The sequence below is a fragment of the Ictidomys tridecemlineatus genome, chromosome 11 (assembly GCF_052094955.1).
Source record: "Ictidomys tridecemlineatus isolate mIctTri1 chromosome 11, mIctTri1.hap1, whole genome shotgun sequence".
Taxonomy (NCBI): Eukaryota; Metazoa; Chordata; class Mammalia; order Rodentia; family Sciuridae; genus Ictidomys; species Ictidomys tridecemlineatus.
The window spans coordinates 26,744,164-26,763,601 of NC_135487.1; the positions used below are offsets into that span (position 1 = coordinate 26,744,164).

Here is a 19,438-nt window from a genome sequence, read left to right on the forward strand (position 1 = left end):
TGTGACCTTGCGCAAGTCATGGTCTTGCAACTCCAAGGCCATAGCCAGCGTCTGTAGGGTGGGGATTTCCAGATGTCCCCCTCCCCAGGCTTCAGGGGCTGCCCTGGGTGTTGCAGGGCCTGTGGCAAATAAGGATGGTTGGTGACTGAGACCAGTGGGAGGGGTACAGTGAAGTCAGTAAGGAGGGGTCGAGGGAGAAGAGGGTCCTTGGGGCAAGAGCGTCATAGACACCCTCTTTCTTCCCCACCCAGCCCTCTGCTCCCCTCATCCTGGCTCCAACGCTGCCACACCGAAAATCTCCTGAACTCCAAAGATCTGCATTCTCTCTCCCAAGCCGGGCGCCTGCACCCCGCTGTCCCAGCAGCGCGACTTAGGCTTCCGCTCTTTTGGCCTGGAACTCGCAGAGCTGGTCTCTGCTGCTGTCCGGTCCCCCCTCAGCTCGTCACCACTTGGTCTACGCCGCCTGCATTCTCTGTGTGCGGGGCCCGCCCGCACTGCGGGGAGAGTCCGGGATCCGCCCACGCTCCTCCCGGCTCTGCGTCGCCGTCTCCCTGAGTCGCGCGCAGGCTGCGTGGCGGTGCGAGCCGGGCGGGCAGCCATGGCGCTGCTCACCGGGAGGTAGCGGGGCTGGGCCCGGGGAGACGCGGGGCCGCCATGGCCCGGCGGCGGCGCCGCGCCTGCATCGCGCTGTTCCTGGTGCTGCTCTTCGCCTTCGGTACTCTCATGGGCCTGCGCACACTCAAAGCTCCGGACGGACTACCCGCGCTGGGCCCGGGCCTGGAGCTGGCACCCTTTGAGCGACGTCCAGAGGGGGCCCCCGCGCCCGCCGCCCGCGCCCCGGCCGTCCCCGCCGCACCGCCGCCGCCGCTGCCGCCTCGCACCGCGGAACCGCGCAGTTCGGCCGGGCCGGTCGCCGCGGAGGCCGAGTCCGCCCCCGGGCAGAGTCTGCGCGTCTACTCGGACCTCCACGCCTTCTACTACTCGTGGTACGGGAGCCCGCGGCGCGAGGGCCACTACATCCACTGGGACCACGTCATGGTGCCGCACTGGGACCCCAAGATCTCGGCCAGCTATCCCCGCGGCCGTCACAGTCCCCCGGATGACCTGGGGTCCAGCTTCTACCCAGAGCTGGGGCCCTACAGCTCCCGGGACCCTGACGTGCTGCGGGAGCACATGACCCAGCTCAAGGAAGCCGCCATCGGTGAGTTCCCCGGACCCCTCAGCCTCGCCCATCTTCCCCATTTTCGTTCCCCATCTGCTGTCCTGTCACCGGCCTTTGATTCCATTCAACCTCCAACTTGACTTCATAGCCTTTCCTTCCCATTACGGGCCCACTACGCGGCATTGCGCCTTCTTTTTAGTATTCCAATTGCCTTTCTGGACCCTTCTGACCCCCAATTCCAGAGCCTTCCTACAGGGCGGAGCAGCTAGGGGTTTGTACCAGAGCTGTCCTGCATAGGGACAGCAAAGAGAGGAAGGCAGAAACTTCAAATCTGTTGGGCTTTTGGGTTTCAGGGAAGTGAAAAACTGGGTTTTCTGGTTCCTCAGGAGTCTGGGGTTCAAAGGAATAAAGCCTGGTATGACCTCTGCTTTCACATCAGGTGCAGGGAAGAGCAGCGGCTCTTCTTGCTTTTGCTGGCTGTAGAGAGGAAAGTTTGCCCATGTTGTATGACAGACCCTGCTTGGGGGGAGAAAGAGCTTTTCATTAAGTGCCTATCCACAGGACAGGTCCCTGGGAGTCTCCTTTGTAGGCTGGCGTGTTCAGTTGGTTCAGATTTTATTACTAAATTCTGCTACACTTTGTAGTACATTTTAATATCGTACTTGGAGATGGTTTGTGAATGACGGGGAAAACAAGGAATGACAAAGAGAGGGGTGAGAAATATTCAAAGATAAACAAGACAGGGGCCATCCTTCAGGTTTACAGTCTAGAGTCACAGTCAAGTCATGGCAAATGCTCTGAGATACACCAAGATGACTTTTTGCACAGGCCTCTACTCTATGTGAGACCTCAGAGGTGATCCTCTTTTTGGAACGTAGGACTGGGGCTTCTGGGTGGGTGTGGCATGGCCACCCTCTCCACTTCCTTCTGCTATTTGCTGATGGAACCAAAAGCCTTCTGACCTGCTTGGTGCTCTATGGCTCTCCTGGCCAGAGCGATTCAGCACTGCAGGCATGGACAGCTCCGAAGCTCTGGGATTGGTTCTGCAGGAAATGAACCTGGCAGAAGGTTTCCATGAATAGTTTTTCAGTTGGAAATCATCTGCCAGGAAAGAGAAGTCTGTTGAGGAGTACTCTGTACCTTTAAAGTGTCTTCTATGTTGTGTTTCAGGCGTCTTGGTTCTCTCTTGGTACCCACCTGGCATGGCTGATGATAACGGGGAACCCTCAGATGATCTTGTACCTGCTATTCTGGATACAGCCCACCAGTACAACATCCAGGTGAGTCTCAAAGAAGAGGTCATGTGCTCTCTCATTCTGGAGATGACTCCTCCTCTGCCTACAGGGTTAAAGCCCCTAGGGAAGTTCTTGGCTGTAGTCCAGGGATGGTAAATAGGGAGCCAGTGTGGTGTTGGGGGAGGGTTCTCATAAGCATTGCCTGTGTCACATTTACTTTATTTGAGAAAAATAAATATAGGATAGATGGGCGACTAAATAAATACCACTTTTTATTAAATAACAACAGAAGTTAGTTTGGAGACCCTGACCTTGGGTAAAGGCTAGGAAAGTGCTAAATGGACCTACAGATTGAATTCTGGATCCAACTCCCTAGCAGGAGGCAGCGCTGGTGGTGACACAGGTCATCAGCTCACCTTCAAGTGGAAGGACATGAAGCAAGCATGTGGTTATTTTCACTGAATGTACCAATTAGGTCAATCTCCACAACTATGGCAAAGGAAGAAAAATGACAGGAGCTACATGTCCTATTCCTGAGTCCACCACTATCACATTTAACAGATCAAGACACTTTTTCCTATCAACACAGCTTCCCATTGTTTCAGGCAGCTAGTGCCAATCACTTGGAACTGGTACATAGGTTGAAACCTGTCAGCCATCCTGTAGCCCACCAGAATGATTCCTAGATGCCCTGTTGTGGAAGGTGAGCAAATTTTTTGTCCTTCTCCTTTTTTTTCTTTTTGGTCTAGAAAGATAGTGTCAGTCTTAACTCTATTGTGCCCTCCATTGCCAGGCTTTCTCCTGAACTCAGCTTCCCCTTCAGACCATGTTTGGAGCATGAGCCTTATTTGTGGCCCCTGGACAATCTCTTGACCAGTAAATCCTTTGTTTGTGGCAGGTGGCTTTCCATATCCAACCCTACAAGGGCCGGGATGACATCACTGTTCATGACAACATCAAGTACATCATTGATACGTAAGGCTGTTCTGGGGGCTAGGTTTCTTTTTATTTATTTATTTTTTTTTTGTGTGTGTGTGTGTGTAATTTATTTTTCAGGTGTAGTTGGACACAATGCCTTTATTTTATTTATTTTTACATGGTGCTGCGGGACTAGGGTTTTAATGGGGATCAAAATGGAGAAAAAGGGATAAAAAGTCTGGGGGGACAGGTCAAGAGATCCAACCTGCCTGTGTTCCCAGCAACTGTTTTGTAGTAAATTACTGGGTTTAGCAGGGTGCAGTGGCTCACAGCTATAATCCCAGGCACTTGTGAGGCTGAGGCAGGAGGATTGTAAGTTCAAGGCCAGTCTCAGCAACTTAGTGAGGCCTTGTTTCAAAATTAAAAAAAAAAAAAAAAGAGTTGGGGATGTAGCTCAGTGGTAAATTGCCCCTGGGTTCAATCCCCCAATATAGAAAGAAATTAGTGGGTTTGAAGTCAGGCTACCTGGATTTCAATTCCAGGCCTGGGGACTCTGTGATCAGAGGCAACCTGAATCTGTTAGGCACTTTGCTCTTGGACTTCCCAGTTTCCGTAACTATGAGAAATGTGTTTAACTCAATAAAAGTGTTTGCCGGGGGAGGGGTGGTGGTGCAGGGAGTATAGCATTTAGCTTACGTAGCATGCAGGAAACCCTGGGTTCAATCCCCAGCCCCCCTTTCCCCCTGAAAACTCTGCAAAGATCTGGGGTAAGGGGAAAATTCCAGAAGACTGGCAAATGTCAAGGCCCTAAGATGTGACAAGCCTGACATGACAGGGAACAGAAGGCCAGATGGGTAGTGGAGATGGGTAAGATAATGGCAGGAGTGGAGGTAGGCAGGGTCAGATCAAGCAGGTGGGACCTTATAGGTGGTGATAAACTAGCAGTCAGATCTGCTTTACATTTTAAAAATAAAAATTGTATTATAGGAGGTAGAAATGGAAGACTGGAGACCAGTTAAATGGCTAATGCTGCAGTTCATATCAAAGATGGTGGTGGTGTGCCTCAAATGGGGAAGTGAGGTTTAGTAATGGCAAGGCTAGGGAAAGGAAGGTGAGGAACAAGGTTCTTGCTTAGAGGCTTGGTAAGTCCAACCATGGAGACTAGTTGAATCCCAAATTGTGCTATGAGCATTGAGAACAATCCCAATGTGGCTGCTTCTAAAGCTGTGCTAGTTTCTTGCATCCAACTCAGGCTCCTTCCTTCTGCTCCTCAGATATGGATCCCATGGTGCGTTTTACCGCTATAAGAACAGCATTGGCAAGAGCCTCCCACTCTTTTATATCTACGACTCATACCTAACATCCCCTGAAGCCTGGGCCCACCTCCTGACACCCAATGGGCCCCACTCAATCCGCAACACTCTCTATGATGGGGTCTTCATAGCACTACTGGTGGAGGAGGGTCATACCCATGACATCCTTGCTGCAGGATTTGATGGCATGTACACCTACTTTGCCTCCAATGGTTTCTCCTTCGGCTCCTCCCACCAGAACTGGAAAGCTGTTAAGAACTTTTGTGACGCCAACAACCTCATGTTCATTCCAAGTGTGGGGCCTGGCTACATTGACACTAGCATTCGACCCTGGAACAACCACAATACTCGGAACAGGGTCAATGGCAAGTATTATGAGACAGCCCTGCAAGCAGCCCTGACCGTGAGGCCTGAGATCGTTTCCATCACCTCTTTCAATGAGTGGCACGAAGGTACCCAGATCGAGAAGGCCATTCCCAAGAAGACACCAACACGCTTGTATCTGGACTACCTGCCTCATCAGCCCAGTCTGTACCTAGAGCTGACCCGCCGCTGGGCAGAGCATTTCATAAAGGAGAAGGAGCAGTGGCTGATGTGAGGGGCCCATGAACAAGGGCATGAGGTGTGCTGGCTCAGCTGAGGCTGTAGGTACTCAATGGTCCCCAAGTGAGCAGCTGAGTGCTTCTGGGTGGGCCATGAAGCCAGGGCCCCTATAGAAGAGTCTATTCCTCAGGTAAGCAGTGCTGGGGTAACCTGTGATGCAAAGTGAGGTGGTGTACCCAAGGGAAGAGTAGAGGCTGGCAGGTGACTTTTACTTAGCCCAGGCAGCTCCACATCCTCCTCAGAACACTTTCATACAACCTCTGCTGCAAGTGGTGGTTGTCTTGTGGAGTCACCCGACCACTGCTCTTGGAAAGTTTTCAGGATTCTGAACTAGTATGCACCCTGCTCCTTTCTGCCAGCCTCCCCACAACATTGTCTTCTTGGAAGACAAGCAACCACTTCTAAGACTTTTTAGAAGGAAACTTTCTAAAAGGAAGCTCCTCCCAGTAGATTCCTGAACCCAATTACCAGGAAGTCATCTTGAACATTCACACATTTATTCAACACTCACAAACTGAGCACCTTACTATGTGCTAGGTGCTGGGGAAAACTTGACTGAGGAATGGCTCCTGTCCTTCTGAAACTTACAGGAATCAGCCTTCCTTACTTGGTGTGGCCTTGTCGCTAGTGCTTGGGCACAGTTTTAAGTTTTGTGTTTTTTTTTTTGGCAATTGTACCCAGTGCTGAGAGTTCAGTTCCTTTTCCTCGAAGAAAATACCTCTGTGCTCCAGAACCTACTTTCTCTGGGATGAACTTTCAGTTCCAGGCAGAGTAGTAGGATACCTTTTCCCTTTAGCTGCCCAAACTGAACAGGGCCCACTTGTCAGAACCGCTTTCAGTGCTACTGTGATTTTTACTAATGAAGTATCAAGCAGTATTCTCAAGTCCACACTCCTTTTGCCCCCAAGACCTGTTTCTGACCTGAGTCAGATTCTGGGACAAAATGATATATGGGTTGGGCTGGCTATAGTTTTAGCACAATGAAGAGTGGGTTTGCTTAATAAGTTACTGGTTTACCTAAGATTTCTAGAGGGAATAGTTAACAAACCAGTGTTTATCTATGAATAAATTGCATTAAAACAGGATCCTGAACACATTCTTGGCAAGATCCTTAGGATATACTTGAAATAATGTATGTTGCAAACCCCAATACTAAGAGTATTTTAAGACTGAATCACAATTCTGGGAAATAGGGTACAAGTGGAAAGAGAAGAAAGTGGACCCCAGGTCCTCTCAAGGATGTCTAATTCCAGTTAGGTTACTAACACTAAACCCTTTCAAACAAATAAGCAGCTCTGGCCACCTAGCTTGTGACTTCGTTGGGGAAGCCAAAACACGCAGGGACACTTGAAAGTGCTGGATGCTGACCTATAACAATTTTGTTTCACACACATACAATTTGAAAAAGACAGCAGGGCTGGCAGGAAGGGGCAGCCATCCTTACACATTGTGGATGCAATGAAACTTGATTTAGTTCTTCTGAAGGCTACATCAAGAGCCATAAAAGCATATATACATTTTTGACCAAGCAATCCTACCTTAAGGAATTAATTTACTTCAAAAGAAAAACAAACCATTTATAAGAATGTTTAATAGCATTTTTTAATAGTAAAGAAAAACAAAGCTCAAATGCCCAACAATAGTTATGTCTAACATTTGGTATACATACTGAACAAAGATAAAAGGCTGCTGAGTAAACACTGGAGTTAAATAAAGGCATATACATATAATCAACTATAATTTATTTTATAAATAAATAAGAAAAAGTCACTGGCTGAAAAGGATTTGGTTTCCAGTATTATTTAATTTGCAGCCCCCCACTCCCCCATCAAATCTCCCTTCAGGCCAAAATGACAACTCTCCCTGCCAGGCAATCACAACCACCCTACTGGCCCCACAGATTTGGAGGAAAATGTTTGGTCTGCAGTTCTACAATTTTTATTTTAACCTGGTTCCAGCCTGAGGAGCCAGCAAACCCTTGCTTTTGGTCACCTGACTTTTTGGTATTGGTGATTGAATCCGGGGGCTCTTAACCACCGAGCCACATCCTCAGTCCTTTTTGAATTTTGAGACAGGGTCTCAAGCTGATTAGGGCTTGGCTAAGCTGCTGTGGCTGGTCTCGAATTTGTTATTCTTCTGCCTCAGGTTACTGGGATCACAGGCTTGAGCCACTGTGACCAGCTTACTTTTCAATTTAAAAGAGAGAGGGAGGGAGAGGAGAAACTGATCAGATTTAAGACCACCCTAGGAATGTTCTTAACCTTTTTATTCAACTTTTTGCTGATGTATGCAACCACAGAAGAAATATAACCTTCCCACAAAGTGGTTAAACCAGCAGCTTCTGGTCTAGTATTCAGAAAGACGTGTTGCCTAAAGAATAGGCTAGTGATGTGGCTCCAGTGGCCTCTGCAAATGAGGCCTTGACAATCACCAGTGGACAGACACATAGTATCCAGCACTGTCCTTGGGTCCTTCTCCTGAATTTCATGGGCAGGACCTGTGTGAGGGGAGTAGCCCGTACTTCTGTTGGAGAATGGCTGTAGTGCTTTCCAGGGCACTGAGGAGGATACAGAGAACAGTTACAACCTGACTTCTCAAAGCCCTGAGTCTACCAAAGCCTGGTGACCAGGGATCTCTCAATTTACGGTTCAATGTTGTTTATCAAACCCTTGATGAAACCTAAAAAAGTCAGCAAACACCAGCAAATATAAATTTAGTCCCACTGCACCTTCCATTTCTCCATGCCTACCAGCACCCCTCACAGCAAGATGGGAGTGACAACCTTCGTTTTGTCAAAGCTATTTTTCATCTTCCTAACCTCCTTCAAATTCTACTCCTCCAACTTACCAGCCTGGACGAATGATGCCAAACTTTCCAGACACAGATAAGTCAACCACAGTAGAACCAAGGCGATACTCAGGGCTCTGACCATCCCCAATTGGTCCCCCATCAATGACCAGGGACAAATGAGGCCAAAGGTCTTGGAACTCCTGTGGAAGCAAAGGAAGAGCATGGCCATAATCTTTGGCATCTGCAGTGATGTCACATTGCACACATGGCTCATAAATAAGACAGAGGCTGCAGTTTTAAAATAGGAGACATCTCCCTCTGGGTAGAGGAAGGAGCCTCACTTAGTTAAGGCCAGCTGTTCTAAGGCCCTGTGTTAATACCTAAGATAGAGAACCCTTTGGAGTCTGTAGCCTTCCTGGGTTAGCATCCCAAGTAACACATGTCTAGAATTTAAAGAAAAACCTTGCTATGCCGGGGTTCCAGGTGGAGATTAAGATGTGGTCTTTAACCCTGGACTGTGTGACAAATAAAAATCATATTATCCAGGTCTATAAAATAAAGGGCCTGAACTAGATGACCAAGGATCCTTCCAGCTTTAGCACTCTGATTCTGGACCTTAATGGAACTTTGGATCAGGACAGGGAGAGAAAAATATGTACATGCCACCATACTCAATCCTTGGGATGTGGGAAGAATGCTTCTACCACAACTGTGAACTGGATCATTAACTGAGCTAGAGCTTGCCCTACCCCCTAGTGAAGACATTGCAGTGGAATTAGGACTGGGAATTCAGGACGGGGGAGTCATAAATGGCAGTTATTGTGTTGGATAGGTCTACTCATTGCTAACAAAGTAAAGAGCCTATATCACCTCATAAAATTCCACATTTGTGTTTAATAAGTGAAATTTGTATCCTCATTTTTAAATTTTTCCCTTTTCTCAGTACTGGGGTGATTTATCACTGAGCTACTTGCCCAGCTCCTTTTAAGTTTTTAAATTCTGAGACACAGTTTTGCTGTTTTCAATGTCAGGCCAGTATTGAATTTGCAATCTTTGTGCCTCCAGAGTTGCTGGGATTACAGGAATGAGCCACCACACCTGGCTATGTTCTTATTCATTCTAATCTAAGTAGCCAAAATGGGATTAGCATTGATCCTTTTCCTGACCTGGCTTGTGCAAAATGACAAGACCAAGATGAGAGCTTTCACTTCATCTATCTACCTACCTACCTTCCTTTATTCTCTCTCCCTCCCATCATACCGCTCTCTTGCTCCCTTTTTTGTTGTACTGGGGAATGAAAACCCAGGTCTCTGCACATGTCAGGCAAGGGCTCTACCACTGACTGACACCCCCACCTCTTTTTATTTAAAAAATTATCTTGAGACAGGGTCTCGCTAAGATGCATAGGCTGGCCTCAAACTTGCAATTCTCCTGGCTCACACTCCTGAGTAGCTGAGATTAAAGTTGTGCAAAAGGAGCCGGGCTTCTTCATCTATTTAAACAGCACTATTGTAAAAAAGACTTATAGCCTAACTCTTTAGTCTCCTACAACTGCTACCCCCACAAAAATAAGAAAACAATAACTTTATTTATCAGAATCTTTCCTATTACAAGACAAAATGAAGGGAAAAAAAACACTAGTTCTCCACTGCTTCTCAAACTTAAGAGATAAAACCTTTACATGTTTCAGATTCCTTTCCCCAACCCATGCCAACGGGGTAGCCTTCCCTCTGCTGGACCCAAAGAGCAACTCTCCCACCAGGCAATTTCTATGTACCATCAAGCCCATTGGTTCAAAGGACTGGATGACTCTCACCTCAACATTCAGAGAACTGGCCTGGGAGCTGAGGTTGGCACTGGTGAGAGCAAGAGGTCCCCCAAACATCTGGGCCAAATCCAGCATGAAGGCATGGTCAGGAATCCGGATACCTACAAGCTAAGAAGCAAGGGTAAAGTGGGGGATCATCAGGAAGGCTGGAAAAGGTAGGGGTTACCTTTGGTCTGAATCCCAATGAAACCAAAAATGACCAGGAAGTATGGAGATAATTTGACTCACAGGAGTAAAGGGGTTCAGGTCTTTGTTGAGCTCTTCTGAGCGTTCCATCACCAGGGTCACTGGACCTGGCAACAGGTCTTTGAGGAGCTCCTCGGGTACTCTTACTTGGCAATATCTGAGAAATAAAGGAGCAAAATCCACTAAAAATGAAGAACCCCTGGTGTGGTTCTTTCCCAGACTCGAGGCAGATCCAGGAAAGTTTTATGGACCTAAAATGAAATCTGACTGTCTCCCTGATTCCTCTCCCGAAGAATTCAAGAAGGCAGGGCTGAAGAAAAGGAGACCAGGCTTGGCGTCCACTGCCTGTCTCAGGGATTTCAACAACTGCATGGCATTATCAAGCCCCGCGGTTTATTTTCTGCAAGGCACTCGCTGCTAAATTAAGCTTCCAGAGAACTGTTTTCTTTTTCCCCCATGGCCTCCCCATACGCACAAAAGCGCCAAGAGAACAGGGAACTGCCGGCCTCTCTAGATCAAGGCCTGGCATACGTTAAGAGCTCAGTACACATTTCCAGTTCCGGATTCCTTGGTGAGCCTGGACAAGCCCCTCCCGCTCTATGCGCCTCAGTCTCCCAAGCCTGTCACCGGAAACCCCTCCCGCGGTGCCGCCCCCAGCGGGGCCGGGTCGGGGCGGCCTCACCTGTAGACGTCGGCCACGCGGCCCAGGCATACGGCCAGCGGCTTGGTCTCGCTGCGGCCCTTGAGGCGGTACACAGCGTCCAGTGCCGTCGAGCAGCTCGCCGAGCAGGCCAGGCCGTACAGCGTGTCTGTGGGGACGGCCACCACGGCGCCGGCGCGCAGCTCGGCCACGGCGGCCCGCAGTGTCTCGGTCCAGCCAGCGCGCTCAGGACTTGAGGCCTGCACGGCCCCATTTCCCGGGAGCCGCAACAGCCGGGCCCCCGGCGCCGCTAGAGCGGGGCTCGGCGGGCGGAGAAGGCGTCCGCTACGAGCGGAGCCCGTCGGCCCCTTGCTCAACCCCACGCTGGCAGCCACTGCGGCCCTCAGCCCCGTGCACGGTCGCGCCGGAGACATCCGCCTAGGCCAGCTTCCGGGAGGAAGTGACGCACATAACCAACTTCCGGTCCGGGAGGCTCAGCCCCACCTCCGCGCCGGGCAGCTTAAAGGGACCGCGACCCCCAGGAGGATTGAAGGAGACCGGTGGGGACGGGGCGGGGCACAGCTTTGCGGAGCCCTAGCGCAGCGCTGGGGAGGGGGGGCGGCCGAAAGGGGGGCGGTGGTCGGGCCGCGCAGGCGGAGATGGAATGGGGCCCGGGCTCAGACTGGTCACGGGGGTGAGAGGGGGCCCGTCGGGGCGGGGGGGAAGGGGCTCGGACCCCGCGCAAGCGCCGGCCCTGACCATCTGTCTCGCTCTCTCCCGGGCAGGGAGGCTGCCGGCGTGGACCGCGGGAAGGCGGGGCTGGGGCTCGGCGGGAGGCCACCCCCGCAGCCGCCCCGGGATGAGCGCGCCCAGCAGCTGCTGGACGCGGTGGAGCAGCGGCAGCGGCAGCTCCTGGACACCATCGCCGCCTGCGAGGAGATGCTGCGGCAGCTGGGCCGCCGGCGCCCGGAGCCAGCTGGTGGCGGGGTCAGTGCCCACCCCGGGCTGGGCCTGGGGGGGTGGGGTCTGCTCACTTGCTGGACTAACCAAGCCTTAGCTTCCCCTGGAGGGTGGAAGAGCGTCTCCAGCGCTTTACCCTTAACCTCCTTTGGTCTGGGCGAGAGGTTTTTAAAAAGTTAAGTACTTGATCCAAATGCCAAGTGGCCATATCTTTGCGGGGCCTAATCCAAGGCCTTTCCTCCCAAGCTCACTTTTCCCCCTTCTGTTGCAATTAGAACGTCTCAGCGAAACCCGGAGCGCCCTCCCAGTCATCAGTCTCCGCCAGAGGTGGCTTTCCAAAGGATGCTGGTGATGGAGCTGCGGAGCCCTGACCATCCCCGAGCTGGACACCCTGACTTTTCTCCCTCCCCAGGGCTGGCGGCTGGACTCTGAACAACTCCCTTCAGTAAAGGGGCCAGTCTTCACTGAGTGTGGCTGATACTTGGCCCTCAGCCTGGAGTGGCAGCTCTGCTAGCAGCTGGGTTCACTCCGACTTCATCCTGGCTGAAGGCAGTGCTGGGCTTTGAAATGTAGCCAACGAATACCCAGTCAGATTACTCGGATTTGGGCTGACCAGCAGTGCTCGCCAGAGTGGTCTGGCCTGCTTTGGGGGTTCCAGGTGGTATTACGTGTCCATTTCATCCTTTGGGGCTCTTAGCCCCAAAAAACTTTCAGCAGAGCCTTGATTAAAAGGAAACCTGCAGACTCTCCTGGTGACTGACCTTTCCTTTCTGTCCCCTCTCCGAGACTGATGACTGGGCAGGGGGAGTGGTGGAAAAATGTCATCCATGGGCAGGGGTGGGAAGAAATGCCACAGATACTACCAAATTTAAATAAGCATTTAATTAGGATTTCATTAGTATTTAATATTGCTTTTCAATTCCAAAAAGTTAAATTTTCACTTCTTAGCAGATATTTTAAAGTACAATATTAAGTTTATACAAAATGAGCAATTAAGCAAACACCATTATTTCACATTCTTCAAAAATACAAATTCATATTTATTCTTTTTGGGTTTGGAGGTTTCTTCCTTTGGAAGTACTGAACCTGTAACGTTTTCATATCGCTCAGTGGAAGTCTATTGTTCCCATGTTTCACACTTAAATAAATTTGATAGACTTTTACATAATCCAAATAAAACTATTTGGGATTTAAAAAACTGTCACCAAGACTCCAGCCAATGATTAGTGTGTGTCAAAAAAGAAGGCTCTTGGGGGCTCTTGCCTTTCCTGGCTAGAAGATCTGAGCCAGAAACCCAGCAAAAACCTGTTTCCAGCCACCTTCCCTCAAAGGGGACTAGGGGCAGTTCATAGGAAAAGGGAACAGCCACTTTGAACTCTGAACCCACCCCCTGCTTTCTCCAAAACAACCAAAGATGTAGACTGTTGAGTCAAACAGCCCTTAGGAGGCCTGAGAACATAAGAGGAAAAGGGCAAGAGAAGCCTCTGACTTGGCACCACTACAAGGACAAGGATATTGCAAAAAACACCCCTGGGTTTTGGTGAAAAAGGTTTTATGAAAAATTTTCCCATAAGAAAAAGTAGAAACTGCATTGAGCTGAGAAAGTGACATGACATTATCACCCAATTTTTTGGCCCAGCAGGCACACCACCAAAAGGGCAGTGTGTGGTTTTAAGCCTCGATTCCAGTAAAAAAAAAAAGCTTGTACTATGTACACCTTGACATAAAGATCCAGTTTAATTTGCATTTTTCAGTGCAGACTGAGAAGTCTTCTTGATCAAGAGTACCAGTGAGAAATGCCCAGACTGTGATCATCAGCTCCCCCAAAGGGCAGAAGAAACAACAGACCCTTTCCCTCTCTGCCCAGGAATATGCAAGAAGAAACAGGCTAAATGGACTGACCAATCAGAAATATGTATTATTTGGTTTTGTTGCCAACCTCCCTCCCCCAAATGTTAAGGATTGGACAATTTTCCCCTCTGTACTGCAAATATGAAAATCTTTCTGCTTTGGCTGAAGTGTATTTAAAACTTCTCTGGTCTATAGCCTAAGAATTAAAGATTACATGGGAAGAGGTGAGGGAGAAGGAAGAAAATTGATAAAGCAGACTATTAATAGCTTTGTTTACTGGATTTAATAAAGGCTGGAAGCCTTTTTTCTTAGAACTAACACAGGTGGTATGGGGAGCAGTGCATAAATGGCTCATGTTGACCTCCCAAACATATTTCTGATTGGTGATATAAGAAAATTGTAAACTCTTGAACAATATTGTAATTCCACAAATCAATGGTTCCTGTGACGCTCGAGTTAAAGATTAAAGACAATGGATGTGATTACAAATACAAAAGTCTAGAAGGTGCCAGGTTTCTACCTAGGAACAACCTGTTCCTTCCCTTCAGGCATCACTTTATAATGGTGAAGAGGGGAAAGATGGCAAGGGACCAAGAAGTGGTGAAAAAGGGCCTCAACAGTCAGAAGAAAACATCCACAGCAGTTCTTCCGAGAGCCTGAGGGGGCGCCGGAGCGCAGGGAAGGCTTGCATAGATTGAGCAGCTGCTGGGGATGCATAATAGTGTTTCCCTATGGACAGCCTCAGAGCACACGGCTCATTGAGCGGAAAACGTGGCCAAGCCAGGGCCACATGGGACAACGACCGTCAAGCTACACATATTGCACCAAGGTAAGTGCTTTTCTTTTCACACCTCAATTTAACTTTTTATTCTGAGCAAAAAATAAAACTTTGTGGAAAGTATATATATGTATATATATACACAACAGAAATTGCAGCAATTGGGTTAAAGATAAAATAACCTAAAGTGCTTTTTTATTTTATTATTTCTTTAATATACCAATATGAGGTTCTGCAAACTTGTCCCTCTGGATACATTCAGCATTATACAAAGTCTCTCAGGAAAACCCACCTACCCTCCATTATCCCCATCAGCCCACTGCCTTGACCCTGAAAATAAATCTCCCATCTACCGACTCTCCCAGAGGTGGTGAAGAGAAGCCCCTTGCCTTCCATCCAGAGAGGTTTTCACATCTCAAGGCCTCTCCTGGGCTTTGTACCATGACCTCCTTCTAAAGGTGGGTGGAATTCAATAAATGACACCACTCCTGTCATCAAACCAGTGATGACCCTGTGAGATTGGCCAGACCATGTCAGGAAAAGACTGGGCCACCTTCTCAATGCCTCACTTGCCTGTCTGGGAAGGGCCAAATTCACTAAGGCAGTTTGGTGGTGCCAGCTAGTTTCCTACTACCTCCTAAACCCTGGTGCTGATAAGCCCCCTTAGAAGAAGTAGTCTAATGAAATACTAGCGGGAACTGAAAGTACTGGTTTAATGAGTGAAATGGTCAACGTTACCATGGGAAGAAAAAGAGACTTGATTCCACCTGCTAGAACTCACCCTTCCTAACCTTATCCTAGGCTCATTCCCAGGTTTGGGAAACAATTCTCTTCCTGAAGGTTCTTTCTGGCTTCACTTTGGCAAGAAACCTTCTCTTCTCCAAGGTCCTTGGCACTAGAAGCCAAGCTGATAAAAGGAGAATGGGGAAGGAAGGAATTCTGGATGAGGAAGGAAAGAAAGTCTATCTACCCTGTGGAATAAACCTGCTCTGCACAACCACTTGTAGCATTTGAAGCACATTAATGAATTAATGATTTTTCAAAAGCTGATGGGATCTGATAGTCTTTGTCATTTAAAATCACCCGTAAGAGGCAGATACTTCAACTAGAAAAATCTTGTCAGCCAGAACACTGTTTTAAGATGTTTCTTCACCCACTTCCAAAGTGTAGAGGGTATAAAAGCCACTAACCTGGTTAGGTTCCCAACATGAGCACAACCCTGGCTAACCAGGAAGAAGCAGTATTCAAGCAATAGATGCTTCACATGTCCTTTCCTGGGCTCTTGTTTCCCACCTCAGTTCCCAGACAGGCATGTGGGAAAGTCATCACTACTTTCTGACACAAACTAACTTTGGAGTCCCACTTGCTGGTCTCTCAGAAGCTGTAGAGAAAATAACAAGGGCCATGTTCAAAAGCTTCCTATGAGGCCCAGAGATAGTCAAGGACAACCCATGCTCAGCAGCTGGATTCCCAGGAGGGGTAAACGAAGAATCCTCCTGCCTCATTAATTTCTGCTGAGGTCAATGGTTGCCAAAACCCACCAGTGTTTTGGAAAGGCATGCAGAAGGTCAAATAGAGATCCATTCTCTGGCTAGACTCCTAGAATGAAATCAGCTGCTTGCAGTGAAGCTTGTTTCTCCTCACGCAGTAACAGCACCACCACTATCACCTCCCTCTTGTTCACGCTTGTCCCTGAACATCTTGGCTGAAGGTAGGGCCTCTGACTCCCAGGTAAGTTATCTGCTCTAGATACTGTATTGGCTGGCTGTGAGTCACAGCCCAGACAGCAGAAGTAACCAGTGCAGATCTCTCCTGTCCTGTGTGGGGAACCCTGCTCTTTGCTGAAGGCAGGGAAAGGGTTCTTGGGAGACAGAGGCCTATTCCACACCCTGGGTCATGCCTAGCTTCTGAGCTTGGTGAGCACTCATAACTACATTAAATAGCCTGATGAGAGACACTTTCCATTCTAGTGTGGATTGTATTTTATGTTTTATTTTAAGAGGCAATGACTTGAAGCCAAAGGCAGACAGATGGATATAATTCTATTCACAAATCAAATCAAAAAAATTTTTTTCCTATAATACAACTTAATTAAACATTCCAAATGAGATAACTTATTGCAACATTTCAGGCTTTTTGGTGGAAGGGGAATTTTTTATTTTGTTTTACCCTGAGTAGAAGATCATCGTGGTTTTCTTTTTTTTTTTTTCTTTTTTTCTTTTTTGTTTAGAAATCACATGACTAAGCTGAGCAAGTCACATCCTTGTTTGCACTGTACTAGGCTGTATGCAAAATCCAGAGAGTGAGGGCTGGAGAAAGGAGAGGGCAACCAAAAACCTGGCTAGAACCTGGAACCAGAATACCTGGCCTGCCAATTACCTGCCACCTCATCCACACTCCCTTCAATTTGCACCTTCGCCTGATAAGCAAAACACAGCCATTCTGTTGAGGAGGAAAATATCATTAAAAGGAAGGCAGACCACCATCTGGCAACTGGCCATAAGCCACATGTTCACTCTAGCACAAAACAGGGATGTTCCCCAAGGAAAATTCACTATGACCTGTAAGCCCTGGCAAGCAAACTGAGAGATGGAAAGAACCAGGAAGGCAAAGAGTGTGACTGTGTTGCTAGAGCCTGCTCTGCACACACATCATTGACATACAGCAGTCAACAACTTGCCTGGGCCCTTTCAGAACCAGATCATCCCAAGCTGGTGGACTAGGCTTTAAGTTGCCTATTTGTGCTGAGCACACTGCACGACAGCCCCTGCGGCATCCACCCTGAGCTCTACTGACACCAATAGCAAACAGCAAAGCCATCTCACCCAAACCCTGTCCAAGTCACAGCTGTCTCACTTGCTCTTGCCACTGCCCACTTAGATGGAGTGAAGATCTGGCCTTCTGAGCAGGAGTCAGCCTCAGAGTAAAAGACACACAGGGAGGAGGAGCACCGCCAACACACTGAACTCTACTGCCCATCCACAAAGAGCCCAGTGCCAGTGCTGGGCAGTACCAGATTGATGGAAACCACACCCTTTCATTTAGAATTTTTATGCATACGAGTAACCTTAATTTCCAAGTTCACATGACAATAAGCAAAAGTGACATACAGTGCAGCCAAACAGTTCATTTATAACTTAGCTTTTTTTTTTTTGTTTGTTTTGTTTTTGTTTTTTCCAAAGATCAGTTCCTTAAAATGGATGTTCCTGGGATGTGAATAAAGAAAATATGTCTGAAAGGTGAGGCTTTCAAACAGCAGATTTCTTCATCCTTCTGATTTCTGACCCCATGATGGTAGGCATCACACCTCATGCTTCCTGCTTGCCCTCTTCCTGGAGGTGAGCACACATGGGCCCTTCATTTGGAGAAGCTGGTCAGGCCCATCTCCTCCTCCCCCTGCAGTAGTGCTTCAATGGGAATCAGATTGGACGGGGTGTCCATGCTCTGGAGGGACAGGAACTCTGACACATCCATGGCACTTAACATTTCTGTCTCAGGGTCTGAAGGAGCCTTGGCCTATCTGCTTTGCTCACAGGAAGAGGGTTGTGGAGGATGATGACAGGCGACAGGGGTGAGGAAAAAGTCTGGGGTGGCAGCTGTGGGCTGGGACCATCAGGAGGCTGGGGATTCAGCTCTGGAGGGGGGAAGAACAGCCCTTTCTCCAGGCAGCCACCCACTACTTTGCAGAGTCCCGACATGCACACTGACACTGACACGCCTCCTCTTGTTTGATGATGATCACAGGAACACTGAGGCCAATCTGCTGGACAGAGCTCCCTGTGAGAGAGGCGAGAGAGACTGCTCTTCAAGTAGCTGAGGGCAGAGGCCTGAGGGACAGGGGTGAATGGCCTGTGTGAGGGCTGAGTGCCAAGGAGGCAGGATGCTGGGAAGAATGGGTGCCACACTCCAGGGTTTGTTCTGCTTTAAACTGGACCAGGTTCCTTCTGGGGGCGGGGGAAGGGCTCTGACACTCCCCATCCCTCCAAGACAAAGCCCCTTCCTTAGAGAGCCACACACCCATCTAGATGCACCTTCCTTCTCTGCTATGCCTCTAAGGCAGGCATGGTTGATGCCTCCGTTCTCCTGACATCTTCTTCATACCTCTGGGCCTCTGGGCTCTTCCTTTTGCCTAAACTCCCTCAGGACCATTGTTCTTCTGTAGAACTTGGTCTCATCTTTTAACACCCAGCTGACTGCCCTCCTCTTGCTGCCCAGGCAGTGCTTCCCTGCAGGCTATGCAGAGGCCTGGCTTTGGAGAAACTCTTCCAAGCTGCCTAGTACCCATGCCCAGCACTGCTGCCATCCAGCTGCAGCCCTCTCCACAGGCATAGGACCTATTCAGACTGAGCTCTTCAGGCTGTCCCACTCCTGTGTGGCCCCAGTGTCTGACACATGGTAGACAGAGTGGATCTCCTTTTACATAGCCAGCCTGGCGTGGGTACACGTTCATATTCACTCTCATTGTCTCTCTCATGTGTGCTGTGCACTCTGAATTCGGCCCAGAATTCAGCCAGGCCATGTGTCTCAACAGAGGCAAAGAGCAAGGAACAGGAGAGAAGGGTGGGGCCAAGGAGGCCTGAGAGCTAGTGCTCTGGCTTTCCCACAAGTTCACTTATGACCTTGAGGGAGTCATTTAATTTGTTTGGGTCCCAGTTTCTTAATCCACAAAAGAAAGAGTTTAAAATTAAAGGATCTTTCCGCTATGCATGAGTCTCTGACCCAGATGCTATTTCTTCCTTACTGTAATTAGAAAAGAGTCCAGTGAATTAACAACTGCCCTCTTTAGCATTAACTGTGATTCAAAAATTTTTCCTGGCTTATGTTTAAAAGATGTATCTGAAAGGAAAAGAACTCTAGGTAAAGAATGATAAACATGGAATTATACTAGAATTACATTAACTTCCAGTAGTTGTGAAACATGAAATATGCTAATAAACAGTACAATGGGGATTTAATTGAGGCTGTTTAAAGACTTTCGAAGTTTTAAAAACCAGGGCAAAGCAATAATTTACTCTGACTCAAGGGGCCCAGGGAGTTGACTTTCTTTTAAAGCTAACATGGAGTTACATACCTGTGCTACTGGCTACTGGTACTGCAGTGGTAAAAAACACCTTCTCAACTTTAGATGCTTGTTGCTGGGGGAAAAAAAAAATCACACTTATGGCCAGTCAAAT

The 19,438-nt window shown here is 48.5% G+C and overlaps 4 protein-coding genes across 6 annotated transcripts in view; 2 read left to right on the forward strand and 2 right to left on the reverse strand.

Annotated features, from left to right (window-relative positions):
* Positions 1–524: 524 nt before the first annotated feature.
* Positions 525–6,316, forward strand: Maneal (mannosidase endo-alpha like). Its single transcript, XM_078025940.1, has 4 exons — positions 525–1,201; positions 2,333–2,442; positions 3,296–3,372; positions 4,590–6,316. The coding sequence occupies exons 1-4, from the start codon at positions 655–657 to the stop codon at positions 5,224–5,226; spliced, it is 1,371 nt and encodes a 456-aa protein (XP_077882066.1). The 5' UTR covers positions 525–654; the 3' UTR covers positions 5,227–6,316.
* A 491-nt stretch (positions 6,317–6,807) lies between these two features.
* Positions 6,808–11,109, reverse strand: Yrdc (yrdC N6-threonylcarbamoyltransferase domain containing). Its single transcript, XM_005317839.5, has 5 exons — positions 10,718–11,109; positions 10,078–10,192; positions 9,838–9,957; positions 8,079–8,221; positions 6,808–7,788 (listed from the first exon to the last, which is right to left on the reverse strand). The coding sequence occupies exons 1-5, from the start codon at positions 11,107–11,109 to the stop codon at positions 7,716–7,718; spliced, it is 843 nt and encodes a 280-aa protein (XP_005317896.1). The 3' UTR covers positions 6,808–7,715.
* C11H1orf122 (chromosome 11 C1orf122 homolog) lies at positions 11,102–12,384 on the forward strand. 2 transcript variants are annotated; one of them, XM_005317838.5, is made up of 3 exons: positions 11,102–11,235; positions 11,461–11,662; positions 11,911–12,384. In XM_005317838.5, the coding sequence occupies exons 2-3, from the start codon at positions 11,615–11,617 to the stop codon at positions 12,004–12,006; spliced, it is 144 nt and encodes a 47-aa protein (XP_005317895.1). In that variant the 5' UTR covers positions 11,102–11,235; positions 11,461–11,614; the 3' UTR covers positions 12,007–12,384. The 2 variants fall into 2 exon arrangements, with proteins under 2 accessions (XP_005317895.1, XP_005317894.1); XM_005317837.3 differs by lacking the exon at positions 11,102–11,235 and adding an exon at positions 11,240–11,369.
* Positions 12,385–12,502: 118 nt separating this feature from the next.
* The window catches only part of Mtf1 (metal regulatory transcription factor 1), a 46,006-nt gene continuing 39,070 nt past the window's right edge, over positions 12,503–19,438 (reverse strand). For both annotated transcript variants that reach the window (XM_005317840.5, XM_040288392.2), the window contains exons 10-11: positions 19,336–19,399; positions 12,503–18,041 (exon numbers count right to left, since the gene is read on the reverse strand). In XM_005317840.5, the coding sequence (XP_005317897.2) occupies positions 17,941–18,041; positions 19,336–19,399 (165 nt within the window). In that variant the 3' untranslated portion in view covers positions 12,503–17,940. The remainder of the gene's footprint in view (positions 18,042–19,335; positions 19,400–19,438) is intronic.